The sequence below is a fragment of the Carettochelys insculpta genome, chromosome 9 (assembly GCF_033958435.1).
Source record: "Carettochelys insculpta isolate YL-2023 chromosome 9, ASM3395843v1, whole genome shotgun sequence".
NCBI classification, from domain to species: domain Eukaryota; kingdom Metazoa; phylum Chordata; order Testudines; family Carettochelyidae; genus Carettochelys; species Carettochelys insculpta.
This window is the reverse complement of record NC_134145.1, coordinates 46995618-47016486: the sequence shown is the minus strand read 5'-3', so window position 1 is coordinate 47016486 and position 20869 is coordinate 46995618. Positions and strand designations below refer to the sequence as shown.

General features: G+C 42.3%; 1 protein-coding gene across 1 annotated transcript in view; it reads left to right on the top strand.

Moving 5' to 3' along the window:
- Positions 1-364: 364 nt before the first annotated feature.
- Positions 365-20869, top strand: part of CRB1 (crumbs cell polarity complex component 1) — a 156503-nt gene continuing 135998 nt past the window's right edge. Inside the window, exons 1-2 of the mRNA XM_075003295.1 lie at positions 365-470; positions 14945-15526. Coding sequence (XP_074859396.1) covers positions 365-470; positions 14945-15526 — 688 coding nt within the window. The remainder of the gene's footprint in view (positions 471-14944; positions 15527-20869) is intronic.

The window sequence follows — 20869 nt, the reverse complement described above, 5'->3', positions numbered from 1 at the left end:
TTTTTATGATGATTATTATTATTATTATTACTGTGTAGCTGTGGATCAACGTTTGGTAAGACTGATGCATGGATGGGTTAATTATACCTCTTGGCACCCTCTGGCACTGTTTCTTCTACTTCCCTCACACAGAGGAGCTGCTTTCATGGCTAGCAGGAACTCCTCTAGGAGGCCAGCATGCTGGAATGTTGGAAGGGGTTGAATCAGTGAACTCTCCAGTCATCTCACTACGCTCCCTGCCAAGCCAGCTTGTCAATCTTGAATTCCTTTTAGGATCACATTACATTAGCTAATATTACTGGGAGTTATTTCCTATTTGGTAGTAAAACTGAACTTCATTTTAATGAGAACAAATGAAAAGGAAATGGCTTGGAACTTGAAAGCAGCTACTAATCCTTTGGCACTCCAGTTAATGCAGGACCACTGCATATCAGACATTAAAGCCGCCAAAGGAAATGGGCAAAGCACAGGTTAGTGAATTCAGTAAGGTTCAACTAGCCTAGCAGCCTGTCTTTCCACAGAGGCCAATGCCAGGTATTGAACACAAGAAGTTTCCTCCCCTGTCACCCATTCCCAGCCCTGACAAACAGAAGCTAGGCACCCCATTCCTACCCGTCCTGGCTTATAGTCATTGATGGACCTATCTTCCATGAATTTATCTAGCTCTTTTTTGAATCCACCAAAGTTCTGGCCATTACAACATCCTCTGGCAATGAGTTCCACAAGTTGAGTGTGTCAAAACAAAAAGCAGTCAAGAAATAGGGGTCACCAAATGAAATTAATAAGTAGCAGGTTTAAAACAAACAGAAGGAAACACACACTCAACTTGAATAGTAACAGAAAGTAAGCTGTGCTAGTCTATACACTATCAAAACAAAAAGCAATCAAGTAGCACTTTAAAGACTAGCAAAATAGTTTATTAGGTGAGCTTTCGTGGGACGAACCCACTTCTTCAGACCATATCCAGACCAGAACAGACTCAATATTTCCACCCCCCAACCCCTCCACTCTCTGATTTGCTCACCTTGATTATCTTTTTCTGATTTGTCCTCCTTGCTTACTGTTTTTGGTTCTCTGTGTCTTAAATATTGAGTCTGTTCTGGTCTGGATATGGTCTGAAGCTACTTGACTGCTTTTTGTTTTGATAGTGTATAGACTAGCACGGCTTACTTTCTGTTACTATTCAAACTGTTCGTTTTAAACCTGCTACCTATTAATTCATTTGGTGACCCCTATTTCTTGTTTATGGGAACAAGTAAATAACTTTTCCTTATTTATTTTCTCAACACCTTTCATGTTGCTGCCTCCTTAGTCTCCTTTTTCTAAGATGAAAAGTCCCAGTCTTTTTAATCTCTTCTCATAAGGCAGCCATTCCAAACCCATAATCATTTCGTTGCCCTTTTCTGCACTTTTTCTAGTGTCAAGATATCTTATTTGAAATGGCATATTCAAGATGTTGATGCACCATGGATTTATACACAGGCAGTAAAATATTCTCTGTCTTATTCTTTATCCTTTTTAATAATTCCTAACATTCCAATTGCTTTTTTGACTGCACTTGCACATTGAGTAGGTATTTTCAGAGAACTATCCACAATGACTTCTAGATCTTGCTCTCGAGTGGTAATAGCTAATTTAGTTGCCATCATTTTGTATGTATATTTGGGACTTGGTTTTCCAATATGCACTACTTTGCACTTAATCAACATTAAAATTCATCTGTCATTTTGTTCCCCAGTCACTTAGTTTCGTGAGATCTTTTCAAAGCTCTTCACAATCTGCTGTGGAGTTAACTATCCGGAACAGTTTAGTATCATCTGCAAATTTTGCCACCTCGCTGTTTCCTCCTTTCTCCAGATCATTTATACACAGCTTTAATAAGATAGGTCCCAATTCATGTAAATGCAAAGTAATACAGCTAGGGAGGGGTGAAAGAAAAAAAATTGTACTTAGAATTGGACTTTACGCCAGGAAAAATGAGAGGAAGGACCTGAGAGAAATAATAAATAATAATCGTCTGAAAGAAGGCACTCAGAGTCAGGTGGTGGCAGCAGCAGCTTTACATATGCAAATTATTGCATAGCAAATCAAGGGAAGTAATAGTTAGAATTCATATAGAGTCAGATTGTGTCTTCTCAGCAACTCCCATTGAAGTCAATCAAAATTGTGTGAGTAGAAACCATTAGATAGGTATAGGCTACGTCTACACGTGCACGTTACATCGAAAGAATAACGTCTACACGTCCTCCAGGGCTGGCAAAGTCAACGTTCAACTTCGACGTTTGGCAGCACCACATCGAAATAGGTGCTGTGAGGGAACGTCTACACACCAAAGTAGCACACATCGAAATAAAGGTGCCAGGAACAGCTGCAGACAGGGTCACAGGGCGGACTCAACAGCCAGCCACTCCCTTAAAGGGCCCCTCCCAGACACAGTTGCACTAAACAACACAAGATCCACAGAGCCGACAACTGGTTGCAGACCCTGTGCATGCAGCATGGATCCCCAGCTGCCGCAGCAGCAGCCAGAAGCCCTGGGCTAAGGGCTGCTGCACATGGTGACCATAGAGCCCTGCAGGGGCTGGAGAGAGAGCGTCTCTCAACCCCTCAGCTGATGGCCACCATGGCGGACCCCACTATTTCGATGTTGCGGGACGCGGATCGGCTACACGTGCCCTACTTCGACGTTCAACTTCGAAGTAGGGTGCTATTCCCATCCCTCATGGGGTTAGCGACTTCGACGTCTCGCCACCTAACATCAATTTCAACTTCGAAATAGCACCCAACACGTGTAGCCGTGACGGGTGCTATTTTGAAGTTGGCGCTGCTACTTCGAAGTAGCGTGCACGTGTAAACGTGGCCATAGTGAGCACTGAACATAGAAAGAGACCTTGATATTTTGTACAAAGTATAACAGGCATCATTTGGGACTGGGTCATCAAATTCAGGGTAAGGAGCTTAATTCTGGTATTTCAATGTGGGCACAACTCCAGGCACAGATGATTGGTGCCTGCGGGGTGTAGGGTTGCAGGGAGGGCCACCCTGAGGGACAGAGTGGGCATGAAGGGGTAACCCATTTAGCAATTAACATTTTGGCGGGGGCATAGAGGGTAGTACACCTCTCAAGCATTACAACAAATCACCTATGACTCCAGAAAACATCGTTCTGTCTGTTTTGGCAGCAGACAAAGAATTAATAGGCATAAAACAGACATAAAAACACTCCTGATCCACAAACCGGTCAGTCACCACTTTAATGGAGTGGGCCATTCTGTTAATGACCTGAAAGTTTGCATCTTACTGAAGAGGAATTTCCACAACACTTTGGAAAGAGAAGCTAATGAACTCTCTTTTATATTTAAATACAACACATTAACATGTGGTTTGAACAGGGATGGGAATTTTTTAGGTCATTATAGGGGCTCTTTTGCATACTTGGCTTAATCTAATTCTTGACACACACCCCTTCTGCCCCTCTACTCTCTGATTTGCTCACCTTCATAACAGTTTTCTGATGTGTCCACTTTGATTACTACTTTTGGTTCTCTGTATCTTAAATATTGAGTCTGTTCTGGTATGGCTATGATCTGAAGAAGTGGGTCTGTCCCATGAAAGCTCATCACCTAATAAATTATTTTGTTAGTCTTTAAAGAGCTACTGGACTGCTTTTTTGTACTAAAAACATTAGTTTGGATCTCTTTCTTTCCTGGCACCTGAAAGAAAAAAAGTTTTTAATCAAGTAATCAAAGCTATTCCTTTGCCAGACAAAGTTATTTCTCAGTATAAATAGGGTTGAAATCCCAATTCTTTGGCCCTAGAATGCTATTTTAAAGATCAATCACTTGGAAACTACTTCTCAGCTCCATAGGTGGGGATCCATTACCTAGTTATCAACAACTCCACTGAGCAAGAATCCTGTGCTCCCCATTATCTTGTGCTTTTAAAAGAACTGCAGTTTAATTACATTAAAAACTCTTCACTTCCAGGTTAGGTCTCAATACAGAACTTGATTCCTGCCACACTCCAGTCAAGCCTTTGGAAGGAGACAATGTATGCATATATTATGGCTCCATGAATCTGCCCTAGTGTCAGTGAAATGTTTCATCTAAACAAATGTCAGACTCAAACCTCTAGATTTCTTGTCATGTTTTTAGATGAAAACAGTTGAGCTGATCTGATGAGAGCCTGTGAAATGGCTCAGCTGGACTCAGCCTGTTAGATGAACAACATCCCAGTCCTACATGGCACTGCTTCTCCCTGCCCAGCGGCAGATGTTGCACTCAACCAAAGGGTACATGGCAGCAGGATGACACCCTTGTATTTCTGGATACCTGTTATGGGCTTGAGGCACAAAACCCCTGGGAGCTCCCACAAGGATGTTGCATCTCCAACAGCTTTCTGCCATGCTTTAAAAGCTCTCTTGATCCCAGAGAAAGTGCTACTTGCTTAAATAAGTGGTGCTACACTCATGCAAAGTAAATGTCAGCAAGAGCAGATGGGGCCAAGTACATTCTCGCAAACAATGCAAGAAGAGGTGCCAGAAGAAAGCAGTCGTTCTTTAGAGAGGCTTGTATTATTGCACACTCACTGGCAAGATACTCCACAAGTAACAGTGAGCAGCACCATTCCTCATTGTCTCCTGTGCTTCTTAATGAGGAGAAGCAGCTGGGGGCAGGAGTATGATGCCAAGTTTGTGCCTTCCAATAAACTTGCCACATTGTGATTTGACGGTAATCAGTGTGTGGTTGTTTTGTAGGAAAACCTGTGATATTGCCAGTGTGTTCAGTATAGCTACTGATTCAAAATGCTTACAGGAGAAGGTATATTGAAACTGCACAATGATAAAATGGTATCAAAAGAAAACAATGGAAAACAATAAAGCCCTCATTCTCAGGGACCAGTGTCACATTAGCATGTGCTTTCAGGGCTCATGGAAGAATAATGAAATGAAGACATCTATTTAAGAACCAGTTCTGTAATCAGAATCACAGATGTCTTTGATCTTCAAGTGTTTCCCAAACATTTATAAATTATAATGCTTTTCAGCAGTTACTGATATGCTAATATGCCTTGAATGGTGCTTCTGCTGCAGTAAATATGTTGTTAATTTATTTTCATTGTTTCTGCAGATACAAGTGTATTTGAAAACAAAATTGGCCTTTTCTATGGAAATTAAATGTTTTGAATAACTGACTCTTTTTTGGTGGTGCTGGTTACTATGGCAATAACAGTGATTCAAGACTTAAACCTGCAAGTGGTTTCTATAACAACATGATATGATGCTTTGGAAACCCAAATGAAGTAAGCAGATTCAAGAATACCTTAATCTTAACTCTTTGATGCCCACACTGTCAGCATCTTCTTTGGTTTCACTAGCAGGTGCTTGATTATATGACAGAAGCATGCTTAGACTTTCTAAAGTAGAGCACTTAGTTAATTTTGGAAGTAAAATAAACATCAGATATTAATTTTAAATTGTGCACAGGATCTCAACCAAGAAAGTCGGGTGCTGACATATGGGAAAGAAGGGATGGCATTTCTCTGTTCATCGGGTACCAGAGTGCTGGTCTGGTCAGTAGAAACTTGAAGAGGCAATACAATCAAACTATTCATTGTATTAAATGATGGCCCCTTTTGGGAAAGGAGGAATGGGACACAGACACAAATGGTGAAGAGGGATGGAGAGGACTGTAGTTGTGTAAGCTGTGAGATTTAGGAGAACTTGAGCAGGTCTGAGGGAAGGAAGAGGTTGGACCTCAGACAATGCTAGTTGATGAAGCCTCCTTGTATCTGTTGAGGTATTCCCATCCATTGGTATGCATTCTGATGGATTGATTGGTGTTGTATCTACCTCCTTGGCATGCTTCCCATCCCCCATGTGCTGATCCAATCATAGCATCCCTTGCTATCAATTCATGCTAAAGATATCTAAGACAACCATCTCTGTTCTCTGAATTATGCATCCATGTTCTCATGTTTGCTGGTGCTTCCATAAGAGCCACCCAGTGCCATCTCAATGTTTAACACATATGAACTGCCTTCCAGGGCTGCCTTTTCCAGGATGTCAAGCTAATGTTCCCTCTAATCTTTTCCATCCATTTGTGGAATAATTTTTAGAAGTACCACAGCATGTGTGAATGTGCACCACCATTAGAAATAAAACCTAGCTGTGGGCACTTTGTGAACCAGCTGGGCAGAATTTGACTCTCTCTTGAGCAGCTGTGCAAGCACACAGTTTACAGGGAACACCAGTCATGGCATATTTATGAACCACTGGTACATCTTTCATTGGCACCTTGCAGATAAGCTGAGATATGTCTAGCTATACCAGATCCAAAGTTTCCAATTCAGAACTAGTCACTTTGAGCAGAGCAGACTTTTCTGCTGAAATGCTAATTCTCTCAAAAACCTACTAGAAAAAGAGAACTTGGTATTTCAGTGACAAGAAGTCACAGAGTTTTGTAACAAACACATGACAGATTGATTTTTAACAAGAAGTAAACAACAAATGTCAAAGATTCTCACTCCAGACCCAAGGGATGGGCCTGAGCCACTACTCGGGAATTGTTATACCAGCACTTCTCTCCTAGCCCTATCTAGATGCGAAGGAAGTGTTCTGAATGTGAACTAAAGACATCTGTTTTGCTAAGAAACCTGAAAGACTGAAATGGAGAGAGAGAGTCCAGTGGTGCTGTGTTCATCTCAATGCACTGTCACCTCTGAAAGCTAACAAGGTCTCTCTACGGGTCAATATGGTTAATATGGTAGCCAGTTTGCCGCTGATCATTTTAGCAAAAAATCCCAGTCTATTTACTCAGGGATTGTGGGCTGACCTTGAGTGGTGTGATGCTCAATTTCTTCTACTCTAGTGTAATCCTTGCTCAACATTCCCTGCTCGACATTGATTAATTATTATGGAATTAAACAGTTATGGCTAATGGGATTTAAAAATGAAATTAGCTGTCACTGCTGGTCCAAGAGGTGTGCTGCAGCAGGACCAAGAACAGGAGTACGTGTTAACAGTTCAGTGACTGGTACAAGGCTAAGTATCCAGAGCTAGATAGGCATACCTTTGGCAATGTGTTAGGCAACTCTAGGGGATGGTGCCCGCTCGGATCAACGATGCATAGTGATGCATAGCTGGATCTATTCAATAGGAAACAAAAGGTCTGGGCTAGGAAAGGGAAAGTACTACAGAAGTACAAAGTATTATGACGTACTGCTGTCTAAGTAAAACATAAAATGGGGACAAAGATACATCTGCTTTGTCAGATCTTTGCCCATGAAAGCTTATGCTCCAAAATATCTGTTAGTCTATAAGGTGCCACAGGATGTCTTGTTGTTTTTATTCAGTGTTATGTATCTTTGTCCTCATTTTACAGATAGTGCTGAACATAAATGACTGATCCCAAAGCAGCAGCCTGAATCAGCTATAGAGCTGGGCCTGGGACCCAGGTCAGCAGACTTGTCTCTGTACTTAGCAGTACTTCACAGTACTTTGTACTTCCGTAGCACTTTCCATTGTGGCTCCCAAAATATTTTATGCATGTGAATTACTTACTGATGAGATGACTGAGTAAGAATTCTATTTTTAAAAGCCTTACAAGCACAGGTAGTACAGGTTGAACCTCTCTAGTCTGGCACCCTCTGGACCCAGTGCTGAATGAGAGAGTTTGTCGGACCAATGGAGGTCAATATTGTCTAGCACATTACCAGAACTTTCACTGCTTCCTGGGCTTCTAGAAGACACTTCTGGGTAAATTGCAGCTAAATAACAGCACTGACAGTCAGGACTGGTGGCTGTGACGAAACTTTAGGTAATCATGGGAAACTTAGCCACACCCAGGATTAGTGGTTGTCTAGCTAAGTAAAATCTTGATGGATTACAGATTTTGCCAGATGACAGAGTTCTGCATTAGAAAGGTTCAACTTGCAGTCAGAGGAAGACAACACATCCTTTGTCCTGCATAACTGCTGGGTTGTTCTTGCTATGTACATTTGATCCCAAATAAACCCTTCAGCAAATACTTATGCTTTCCAGCTTTGCCAGATGCAAAGCAGATCTTTGCTCTTGAAAGCTTATGCTCCAAAATATCTGTTAGTTTACAAGGCGCCACAAGACTGCTCATTTACTTTGTGGATATGGACTAACATGGCTGCCCCTCTCATACTTGTCACCACTTTCATAAGGCACTGTGAAATGTGAGTAAGGAAAGCATTACATAAATGTGTCTTAGTATATTGCAGTGCTTTTTTGGTACTGGTATTTGCTCCTACTGAGTACCAGCACCTTGGCAGCCCCAGCTGCAGGATCCCTGGCAGAGGGTAAAGTAGGGGAGTACCAACTGAGTACCAGCTCCTTTTTTTTTTAATACCAAAAAAAGCACTGGTATATTGTAAATACATATAGCCCAGTCTCAACAACCTGTCTGCAGCAAACAGTCATTTTAGCAAAACAATGCTAGACACTAGGCAGAACCAGGAGCAAAATCAGCCAGGGTGTTGAGAGAGAGGCGGAAAACAGTGTGGACTCAGAGCTGCACATTTTTGTCTTCATTCCCTAAATTGTTCAAATCCATTCCCAAGAATTGCCCTAGCCCAAGAATCGGGAAAACAACTCTGGGCAAGCGGTTAGTGCTTCTGTATACTGACAAGTCACCAGTCATTTGTCCCATGGTGACAGTTACCCAGGAAAATATTTTTTGCCAATATATTTAAATATCTCCCTTGGCAGGGTGAAGCTGCAGAACCCCAGCCGTGCAAAGATTCTGAGACTAACCGGAATCAAACTGGAGATTATAACATGTCCACCTTTTCTATAGGCAAAAATCATTCCCATCTGATTTACTCTGGGAGGGACCATATAGTAACAGGCAAGGCCACTCTATGAAGCTGTCTCTGTAGCAGCTGTGTGTGTACTGGGAGTGCAAGATGTATCGTGGGATAGACAGTTGAACAAGTGAATCAATAGTGAGATTGGAGCCCAGTCGATTAGGGAACAACAGGGACCAGGGTTCAGAGTCCTTACCAATATATGAGTAATCAGAGGGGATGCTGGATGAAGGTTAAAGAAGAAACCAGCAAATGTCTATTAACAAGGTGGGTGTGAAATTCAACTTACTGTGTGGTGGGGCAGCAGTGGTTCACCTTTGAGCCAGCAGTTATTTATTTTGAGGAGATAGGACTTGGCATTACAACTGAATAGAATCGGAACTGACAGAATCATTTATTCTATAGTGTCTTAATTTTATGCTTTTAAAATATATAATTTTTATGCTTAAAAATCCCCCAAGCCCATGAGCCCTTTAGCTCTGAATAGGGCAGATTTTCAAAGAAACTGATCTCTAAAGCAAAAGTATTAAGTGTGGGATTTTCTTGTGCACATAAGTTACCTAGGAATACAAATCCCATTGGAAGTCTATCGAACGGTGACAAGTCACTTCTGAATATCCCACCCTAGAATCTTCTTCTCTTTGTTGTTCTATTGATTTAACCTGCATGGGTCAAACTGGGCCCTCAGGTGCACAGGGCTGTGAATTCATAGCCTCATAAATAACATTGTGTTGCAACATCCTGCAGGTGGATTCTGGTGACTGTGGCCAAAATCTCAAAGACAAGAGAACGTCATACATTTTTCAGTGTTGATTGGTTGTGTGCTCTCAGTTACACAAGTGCAACCCAGTTAACTTTAATGGACCAACTTATCTGCATGAAGACCTGGCCCCTTTATTTCTGAAGTTTCTTAAATGTGGCTAGTTTCTTCTAACTCCATCTCTATTACAGACTATTTACATCATTTCTAGTAATATGGGTGATAACCAGTAGGTGGCAAGCTTTACTGCAAAGAATTTAACGTTGATAATTCAGGCTACATTTAGACTGTGTTTCAAAATAATTTACGCAATTTGTGCAATGCAAATTACCTAAACAATTTTGAAATATCTTATTCCAAATTTGCTGACATCCTAATGGCACCAAAGTTCAGAATAAGTGGCTATTCTGAAAGTTCTTTTACCCCTTTCATGACAAGTGGTAGCAGAACAGAATACCACACTCAAGACGGCAGCACTATTTTGAGCACGGTGAAAAGCTGTGGTGTTGCTATTTCAAAATACCGCTGTATCCCGAAATAGCACCTGCAATCTAAACATAGCCATAGAGAATCCAATATATTCCATCTTTATGAATTGTACTGCCAACTATCTCTTTCACATCAAAAGGCCTTAACCATGGGGTAAAAGGTTTGGCACTAATTTCTCTAATAATAAGATTAATGTGGTTATGTTTTAAAGAGACTCATAATTACTTCATGTCAATCAGTCTAAATCTAAAGTAATCAGTGCTTTGTTTAAATTTTTTCTAATATTAAACATTAATTTTAAGACTCTCTGGCAGAGCAGGTCACTCCTCAAGTGATCTTAATTGGTTGAGAATGCAAAAGGCGACTTAGTTTGGAACATATAAGGATTCGTAAAGTCTATACAAAGCTGCCAAAAATCTAGCTTCCAAGAATATTAAAATGTTTCTTCACTTGCCCTGCTCTCCTTCCCTTCTTTGTTAATTAAGATATTGTTTGCTGATATTCCTCATACTTCCGAAACAGGGCTCCAGAGCGGAAAGTGAAATGAAAATTAAAAAAAAAAACAAATATGATGTATTTAGACTAGTACTGCAACATAGATGGTTTAGTGCAATATGCATTCTCTAGCACATATGCACTCTTCTTGTCTCTTGACTCATTAGCCTCTTTTTGAAGGGTTCATTCAGCTTTATTTAGTAGCGTCTCAGCCAAGATGTGATAGCATCTTTTTTCCATTGCGCAAGCATGGATTTTCCCCTCCAATAGTATACCTTTTTTTACAGCTTTACTGACTCCAGAATGTGGCAAAGTTCCAAGGGTGCTCGTTTTGTTCTATGCTACTGAAATGTTCACTAGACATTACGGTATTGGTTCATAGCATGGTGGCAATTGGTTGCAAAACAAGTTGCATTGGATAAAAATGCAAGCATAATATTTTCAGTCAATTTGTTTTCAGTCTACACCCTGGTTCCCGCTAAATTTTTCCATATGTGGGCAGAATAAATTTTGTTTTGAGCTCTAAGGCTACATCTACATTATGATATAAATTTGATTTTATAACACTGGATTTTATAAATTCAATTTTGATTATCCTTACCTCCCCACAAAGTCAACTTAGGGTTGCCACACTGAATCACCAAACATTGACTGTTGTAGCAGTGCATTGTGGGAACCTATCCCACAGTTCCTTCAGCCGCACAGAATTCTGGCTCTTTTCACTGGTGCAATATGGGAAAAAAAGGCCCCACAAGTGGTTATGGGTATGTGATATTATCTTCCCACATTGCATTGCTCTCATTCCCCTCTGGTGGAAATCAAACAGCCATTTTTTCAGAAGGAAGGAAGGAAAAGGAGGGAATCCCAGGTGAAAGAAAACCAAATGGGCTTGTTTCAGAAGGTGACTGAACCCTGTAAACTGGTTACTCAGCTGTTTTTCCCTTATAGAAAGAACATCTTTAGAGACAACTTTTGCCTGATCGGCCAACCAGCACTCCAGGCAGGAGACTGTTATACCTACATGCCAGCATGACTCTGTGCAGTGGGATCACCCAGGTGACTGTGCCATCACAACTCCCCCTGCCAGCCCCACCCCCAGCCACTTTGCTCCTCCTTGATACCATTCCTGCCTGGCCAGAATGGTATGACTTTTACATTACAAGCCAAATGGTGCACCAGACACTGCCCTGAGATCACCCAGGTGACTGCGGCATCTCAGCAGTCCCTCCAGCCACTTTTCCACCTTGTAACCAGAAACACCGTCCCTGAAATTAGTACAGGAACTGATAAATACCTGTGATATCCGCCCCTTCACCCAGTTGAAAACAAACAGCCAAAGGAATTTTTGCACCACTTTTCCAAAGCCTGCCCCTGACTCAGGCAGCTTGTTGGAGTGCAATCAGTGATGCTAGATGCAGTCAGAGTGCACTATTTCTGGGCCAATCTGCTTGAAGTACAATAGGATAATAGCAAAGTTGAGGAAAGAGCAAACCATAACAACTAAAGCCAACTCCCTCAGGCAGGGAGAAGCCTGCAGCTCCTGGTACTCATGAATGCAAGAAGACAGTTCATGGTGCACTGAGTTAGAAAGGATTTTTGGCTTCCCACTTCACTACACAGATCTGTCCAATGTGGGGCTTGGAGCTCATCTGAAGGTGCTTGGGAGACTGTGGAGCATCACAGTCATTCAGCACCCATTCGTCCCACTTACGGATTATTTTGCTTGCAAATAGCAGGATTCCCTTGCCACTTCTGGTAAAGATGCACTAGCTCAGGGGTCAGCAACGAAAATAGCAAGAAGAGCCACTTTTTCCAATTCTATAAAAAACTCACTAATTCAAGAGCTGCAATGCAAGTGACAAGAGTGTCTCCATATTGCCCTGGGATCACCCAGGGACTATGCCATCTCAACTGGTCCTGCACCTACTTTCCCTCCACCCCGCTTGAAAGCACGGTATGGATGGTATGAAAACAGAAAGTGCTTTCTTGAAACAGAGCCAAATTTCGGAAGCTTTGTCCAGCGGTGTGGGGAGGAGCAGCCCTGATGCTTGTTCAGAGTGGCGGCTGGCCCCTCCACATTCTTCCTGTGGTGAGGGAGTAGTGGAAGGGCCAGATGGCATGGTCCCTTCATAGGCCTTCTCTGGTGGTGGGGGTGGGGGGGCAGACCCAAATTTCATACAGTGATGCGCGGCCTCCCCACATACAGGCAGGAGTGAGTAGTCAAGAGACTAGTTGAGATGTCCTCTTCAGGAGACAGGTCCTGTCAGGAGCTTTCTCCAGTGGTGGGGTGTAGTTGGCACCTGTGGGGGATGGACGGCTGTTCCTGTACAAATGTAAACCACAGAAAAGAAGTTTCTCAGCCTCTCCTACAAGCGTGGCCTACACAGCCACGCTACCACATGGTGGGGTGGAGCAGTGGCTGGTACCAGCACTGAAACAAATTCTCTGCTTTCCCTGCTATATCATGTGTAGGGAAGAAACCACCTGTCCGTGCTGGGGCTATGTTTTCATGGGTAGATGCAATCGCTGTGCTTATAATAAAGAAATAAGTTTCTCGGCCTAGGCATGACCTCCACAGCCTAGCTGCTGTGAGCTTTCTGGTGCTGAATTCAAATTTGCAGGCTTCCCTGTACACCTGGAGATCAATGGAGATGAAAGAGGCCAGAACGGACAACTGTGGGCATTTTTTAATACATACGGGACACCTCCGGAGGCCAACAAAGTCAATGTAAATAATTAACATTTCCACACTGGCATTAATCCGACCTTTTAAATTCAAACTTGGCTCTATGCTGACTCACTTTGTGGGTGTTATAATACCGACCTTAGTGCTCCCTAAAATCAACCTAATGATATTTACAGTGAAGACAGTGACGTAAAATTGAGCCAACTGCCTTAAACTCAGCTTTATCCTGTTGTATAGACACAGCCAAAGGCATATGCAGATGTGTGCCATCAATAGAAACACAGGCTGCTGACTGTGGGCCACTATGGGCTCTCTGCTAATCAGCTGGGCTTCACCAGTGGGGGCTGCCCAGGTGCTCAGGTTAGAGTAACAGTTTAAACATAGATGCATTAAGCTTTGAAGATTATTATCTCTACATCTTCTGTTTTGTTCCATGTGCTGTGTGTGTCAATACCACCCCTCCCCCCTGTTTCTATTCATCAGCCATGACTGGCTGTGACATTTGATCTGAAGTCTGTGTTAGGATTACCTTCTGGCTTCATAAGACGCAAGCACAGAATTCCTTCCCCAGTCACTAAATCAGCAGTCCAGCACTGTTCAGCAAAGCACTTGGAGACAGCCTTATGTGCTTTGCTAGCAAGCAATGAACTTAAACATGTGCTTAAATGCCTTGCTGAATTGGGGGCCCAGTAGATAACCAACAGCCAATAACTCTTCACAGCATCTCTCCAATGAGCCCATCAGACCTTACAAACTAAGCTGGGTGAGTTGGATCAGACCTGAACAAGAATACTCCAAGATTCCACAGGAAGTGGTGTGGATAAACCCTGAAGCATGAGGACAGGGTCAAAGGGCTCCTTCCTTTTGGAAGAGACAAAGTCCTGACTATTCATGAGCAAGGAAGAGCTCCTAGAACTGTGTAAGAAGTGAGTATAACCCCAGGAAATTTGCATAAATTCCTTGGGCTGTTCAATGGGCCAAAGTATTCATCACTTCTTGCCTTGAACTGATGCCATGCTTAGGTAAATAGTGCCATGTCTCCCTTCTCCTCTTCAATGGCTGCATCCACTGGTGGAAGACAAGGGATTTCTTTGTGTATCAGTTCATTAAAAACACGTAGGGATATTCTGAGATGGGCAACAGGGGATGGATCACTTGATGAAGAGTTGTTCTATTCACTCCTTGTGGGACACCTCGCCACTGTTGGAATACAGGATACTGGGCTGGCTGGACCTTTGGTCTGACTCACTCTGGCCATTCTTATGAAAGGTGCTGTGTAAATGTAAGACTTAATTATTCGTCTTAATAAACTCAATTTAGGATCCAGTCTTCCATGTATTCCAAACCACTGGCTGACTGTATTAATGTTCACTGATGGTTGTGTCACCATTACTGGCATTAGGAGGTCAGTTTGCAAATCCTTCTGTTGTTCACAACGGTCTCTGGAAAGAATGGATGGCAGTAAAGTATACTCTGTTCATGGCACGGTGCTGTTTTTGTTGTTGTTATTTTCCCTTTTAATTAATTCACTGCCACCCCCTAGTAACCTACTCTACTTTCTTTTCAACAGTGAGAATTATGAGAGGTTGAGTTTAAAACAAATTATATTAAGCTTTGCATTTGTTCCTTATTTAAAAAAAACTGCTCTGCAAGTTTCTCAGTAATTTTTGTTTCCTTCCTAGAGTCCCTTAGCATAAGAAATGATTCCAGGTGCCTGTCAAACTCTTGCCAAAAGAACTCCACATGTGACGCTGCTACTAAGGACAATTCCTGCCGCTGTGTGGACACAGTTGACATTTTGGGGGAAGACTGGAATAAAACTGATGATCCTTGTGCCTCAAACCCTTGTCTTCAAAATGCTACCTGTTTAAGCACTGCTGGAAACCTGAGCTTTACTTGTGAATGCCCCACTGGGTACAGTGGAACTACCTGTGAAACAGCCATCAGTCTATGTGACACAAACCCTTGTAGAAATGGAGGCACTTGTCAGAAGGGTCTGTCTGGCCCTACCTGTGTTTGTAACATAGGGTACACAGGCATGCTGTGTGAGACCTACTTCAATGTGTGCATGTCTAATCCCTGCCACAATGGAGCACTGTGCAGGGAAGGAATCAAGGGGTACTCCTGCTACTGTGTCCCAGGTTATCAAGGCCAGCACTGTGACCTAGAAGTAAATGAATGTGTTTCAGATCCCTGCTTGAATGGAGCTACCTGCCTCAACCAGATAGGCAAGTATGACTGCATCTGCCCAGCTGAATACATGGGTAAGCTCTGTTAAAGACATCTTTTTTGTTGTGGTGTGCAGATCAATGTTATTTTATGTACCAAGGTATCTTTCCTGCTGTTTATTCACATTTTCATAACAAAGTTGGCTCAAGTTTCCTACTGTTTATTGCTGCTTTATGTGTTATCACATGGGCTTTAGATAAGTGTTGCTAGAGATAGGAGGAGTCAGGAAGTTTCACGTTATACAAATTCTAGACAATATTTGACAAAGATCAACCTACTTCACAGACTGAATAACTTTGCTCTTAGAGCAACTTTCTTAAATTGGATAAGCTCAGAAGCTACCCTGTGTGTTTTGCTAATCAGATAAAATCAGGTACATTATATCTTTGGGTACAGATTGTTTCCCAACTTCCGACTGAGATTCCCCTGGATTATATTTATCTGACGAGCATGACAGATAACGCTCTTTGGCTTTTGCATTTGCTTTTCAGGAACCCATTCTGCTGCCTTCATAGCCCCTTCTCTCTCGCTTTCTCCTCAGCAGAGGGGTTCTTTCTTTAGACTTTTTTAAATGCTTGATTCAATCTTTTTTTCTTTCCTTTTCTCCATTCCCTTTCCAGCTGAAAGCATCTTTCTCCTTCTGCACTCTATTGGACCTTCATGTCCTCTTGATTTTTCAGTCAATCACTCTGACCTACAGCACTGCATATAACTTTGCACATCTAGTTTCTTTCTGTTGTGTCTGCTAGTCTGTTCAGCATACTGATAGCACGCACTCTATCCAGTATCCTCTGTCTATCATTTTCCTCTAACCATTCTCAGAACCACCTGCAACCTATTACGTGGCCAATTCCTCAGTCAAACCGCCTTCCTCAAAAATATGGGAAAAGATTCTGACTGTGACTCAAAGCTCAAAAAGTTTCCGATAGCAAGGAAACTGGGACCAGTGTTTCAATGGGTCCAAAATATTCTAAAATGCATTTTCACCCTCCTTTCATAAGTAGTCAGGCTGTCCCTTTAAGCAATTCAGACATGGTATATTTAGACAGTGTGCTTAAGAAGCAAGGACCTTTGTCCAAATGGTACTTAGCATTACATTCGGCCATGCAGGAGACCTAGATTCTTTCTCCATTTCCAGTTCCTAATTCTTCAAGCTACTAGTGGTTAAGAGTGTTGTTGAGCAGCTTACTAGGCCTCTGGTGGCATCTTGCATCTCTGAGTTAACACTGCTAACAGTGGGCCCCCTTGCTCAGATATTGTCTGGTATTGTAGCACCCAAGTGTGAGTTAAAAACCTTAGAAAGATAATAGATGATTACATGGGTTTAAAAGGAAGATCACTGTGATAAAACATTTGGATGTTCTCTGTAAAGGACTAGGGGGAAATTTCGAAGAAAAATAGATATTTTCAGCTAACTTTTCATCCTTCGACTTTGAGCCTACAGAACAAAAATGTGCATTCATAATATCTACAAAAACATATTCTTTGCATGTTCTGTGGCTGCATACGCTTTCTGTATTTGCCATTTAGCCCCAGTACGTCACAAATTTGGCTTTATTGTTAAAATTATTGAAAAAATCAACTCCTCTAATTGGATTTCATTTGACATCTTAAAGACTATGTGGTATTATGTAAATAAGCACAAGAAAAGATAGAACACTGTTGGGTTCCAGCATAGCATTTTGTAGCAATCCCATTACGTAAAGCCACATTTTTCTGGAATGTGTGTCACTTAAGTTGTCAAGTGATACTTTTTCCCCTTGCTTATCATGTAATTCACTCTATGGGAAAGCATTTCCATGGTTCCAGGTCATTGCTGTAGTCAGCATTCTGATTTTGTCCTATAACCTCTCACAGAATGCAGAGCTCTGTTCATGGCTAGCACTCTCAAAAGCTTTAAAAAACAGCCAGTGAGATTTAGTGGTTGATATTTAATAGTTGAGGGGGAAAAGAGCACTAGACAGCATAAAAAATGTAGCAATTGCTTCAAGTGATTCAAATGAATAAGGAACAAAAGTTGTGGCTTAAAACCCCTCCAAAAATCCCACAAGGGAAGGAAAGTCAGAAGGTAAAAGCAGATTCCCGTTGCTGACACAGAACTCATTTGAAAGCCAGCCCTCAGTTAATATCCTTCATGTGTACAGAGAATGTTATTTGAAGTAAGCTTGTTGTCTTCCTGCCATCCTGCTGCTACCAGTGGGTGTCTCAGCACAGGCCGAGTGATGAGAAAACTACAGAACTAGGGGAAAGTCAAAGAGGAGAAAGAAGGAAAAAACCTATTAGCTAGCAGCATGGCTACTCTGAAATGATCAGACTTGACCCAGACCTCCTGTTGTAGGCAGGAAGCTGTATTTATTTGACCTGTGCTGCTAGCTCAATGCAGGGCTAAATCTATAGCCAAGGAAACCTACTTTAAAGGAAGAGGATATATGTCTTTGTTAAAGGGAAAATAAAGAAAAAAGGGGAGAGACAGGAAGAATTGGAGCAACATAGATTGCTGTAGGAAGCTCACTCTGCTGGAGTCCCTTTCTTTTTATCTCTGGGCTCTGCTGTACCCCATGCTGAATCTCTCTGCTCTCCCCAGAATCAGGGGGCTATCTTTCTGATGGTATGTCTACACTGCAACTAAAGACCTTTGACTGGCCTGTGCCAGTTGCCTCAGGCTCAAGTCTGCAGCCAGGTTCTGGGACCCTCCCCCTCACAATCAGTACAATAGAAGAGTAAAGAGGTGGTGAGAGGAGGTGGAAGCCAGGGAAGGAAAAGAGGTCTTGCATACAAACAAGAAGAAATTGCATCGGTTTGATGTACAGCTCAGACATTGCTTCCAGCAGCAATCAGGATAATAATAATTCTATAAAGGAGTAGTTGACTGTTCCTTCAGCAGTAAAATACCAGCTTTTAAAGCCCGCTTAACCAAATGATTTATCGTTTTTGTTATTTTCAGCACCTTGTTAAATGCACAAGCCAGAGGGATTACTGGATGAAAGCCCTGAGGTGTCCCCACTGGTAATAAAAATCCTCATTTACTCAGTTAGAGGATCTTGCCAACAGTCATTATCCTTTCCTGACACCATGAATCACAGTGGGAAATCATCCAACCTCATCTCATTTCCCTAGGATGTTAAAGAGGTTATAACTTTTGATACATAGGTGGAGAATGCACAGTAAATCTACAGAAGTAATGTTAACCAAATGCTTGAGTTACTGGCTTCAGTTGCTACCAGTTTCATGGGCTGTTGCCTGCTCGATTATGCGATTGGTTTGTTGCATGCAATTCCCAAAATAGCTGAAAAATCTCTCACATAATTCTTATGCAAAGAAGAACTGAAGAATGGAAAATTTAACATGAATCTCTATTTTACTATGATAATGCACTACATATGTGAAATTATTCACAAGACATGTGTCATCCAGCTGTTAAATAATGAAGCTGAATGGGATTGTCAAATCTAGCACAAGGCAATATTTCTCCATTGTGTTAATTGCACTTCCATTCCACTTAAGCAAACAAAACATTGTATAGCAGCCTGCTATTTGCTGATAGCCAGTCATTTACTATCTTACTGGACACAGTAGAAACAAATCTCCAGTTGTCAGGAGGTGAACATTTAAGTGTAAATGATCAAAGATGTATGCTGCAGTTCCAAAACCAAATCATATTTATAAACACAAAAAAGACATTTTGATTGTACTCAGCAACAGATAAGATAGATCTAATAGGCCAAATTCATTTCTATGTCCCTTTCCATGTACCACAGTACAATTATATTTGAGATGAATTCAGCAGAAGATAAGGATATTGTTGCATGCCCAAAACCAAGCCCTCACCTTCCTCACCTTTTTGCACTGATGCAATACTTCCAACAGAAGAGGACATATCATGAAAGTATTTTGGGTAGCTTTTTAAAACTCCAGGCTCCTTTCTTGGTGTGGCAGAGTATTGAAATGTACGATGCAACACATTACTTACTTATAATGAGCTGTGGCTGCACACATGTATTGACACTGATTGCTAGCATGTATATACACACACACACAGAGGCAAAGCACTGCTCAAAAGATATATCACATCTCCTTAGCTAAAAGTTTTCTCTTAATTTTCAATAACTGGGGAGGCAGAATCTGGTTTTTGAGACAGTCTACTTTGTCCATTTAGATACTCACACACTGAAATATGCTAGAGGATGTCCGACATATTCCATCCAGCACAGGACAGCTATACTTCTCCATACAAGTCAGTTTACGATGTCTGAACATTCGTTCAGCCCTGCAATGCTTGGGCAAAATGTAATATAAATGCCAAAGTTTTCAAACATGAGTGCCGATTATCAGGCAGCTGGCCATGTGATTTGACCCAGCTCCAGAGGTGCTGAGAGCCCATACCGCTCTCACTGAAGTCAGAACTGGAGATGGGAGCACTCACTATTGCTGAAGAATGAGGTCACTTATGTACTTTAATAGGAACTTAGGTGCCTAACTGTAGCCACTCACATGGGAAAATGTGACTGTGCATGCAGGTGAGTATTTGTCTTAATTAGCTAAGAACATAAGAAATAAAGGGCTGTTCTTCAAAGCATAATATTGCAAGTGATTAGCTTAAAGCACAGGAGCTGCCCTATGATTTCAACTCAGACTGCTCAAGTGCACTAAAGTTATGCATGTAACCCTTCTGCCGGAAGGAATTGGCAGCAATCAGGGCTGGGTTCGACATCTAGGGGTTCCTCTTCATCCATCTCACACGGAACCGGCTCAAGCCCCCACCCACACACCCTTGGGCGCCTTGGAGAGGCAATGCTTCCCCACTCACAAGCACAGAGTCTGAGTGTAGAAAAGGACTTTTAATAAAAGAGGCAGAAAGGTCGATTAGCATAAGCTTGGGAAAATACCACACCCAGAGTTCATAACCAATCCTCAAGTAATTGTCCCAGCTCAACTGCATTGAGCAATGTACTTGGTCTCTCAGGCTCACCAGTCCAATGCTGTGAACAGCCAATCCACACACCCAACGTTCTCCGCACCCCCAATTCAAATGCCGCACTTACAACTTGGTCCAGTCTGTGCAGGCACTGACACCTCACGCTAATGCTTTCCCTCATGGAACCTGAGACAATGCCACCTGTGCGCCAGTCTAGCATTCTGCTTGCTCCTACCAGCCATCCGCCGGTCGCGCCGTCCGCTGCTCCTCCCACTGACCGCCCGCCAGTCGCACCGTCCGCTGCTCCTCCTACCAGCCGCCCACCAGTCGCACTGTCTGCTGCTCCTCCCACCGGCCACCCAGCGGTCACACCGTCTGCTGCTCCTCCTACCGGCTGCCCACCAGTTGTGCTGTCCATCCATCCGCTGCTCCTCCTACCAGCTGCCCACTGGTCACACTGTCT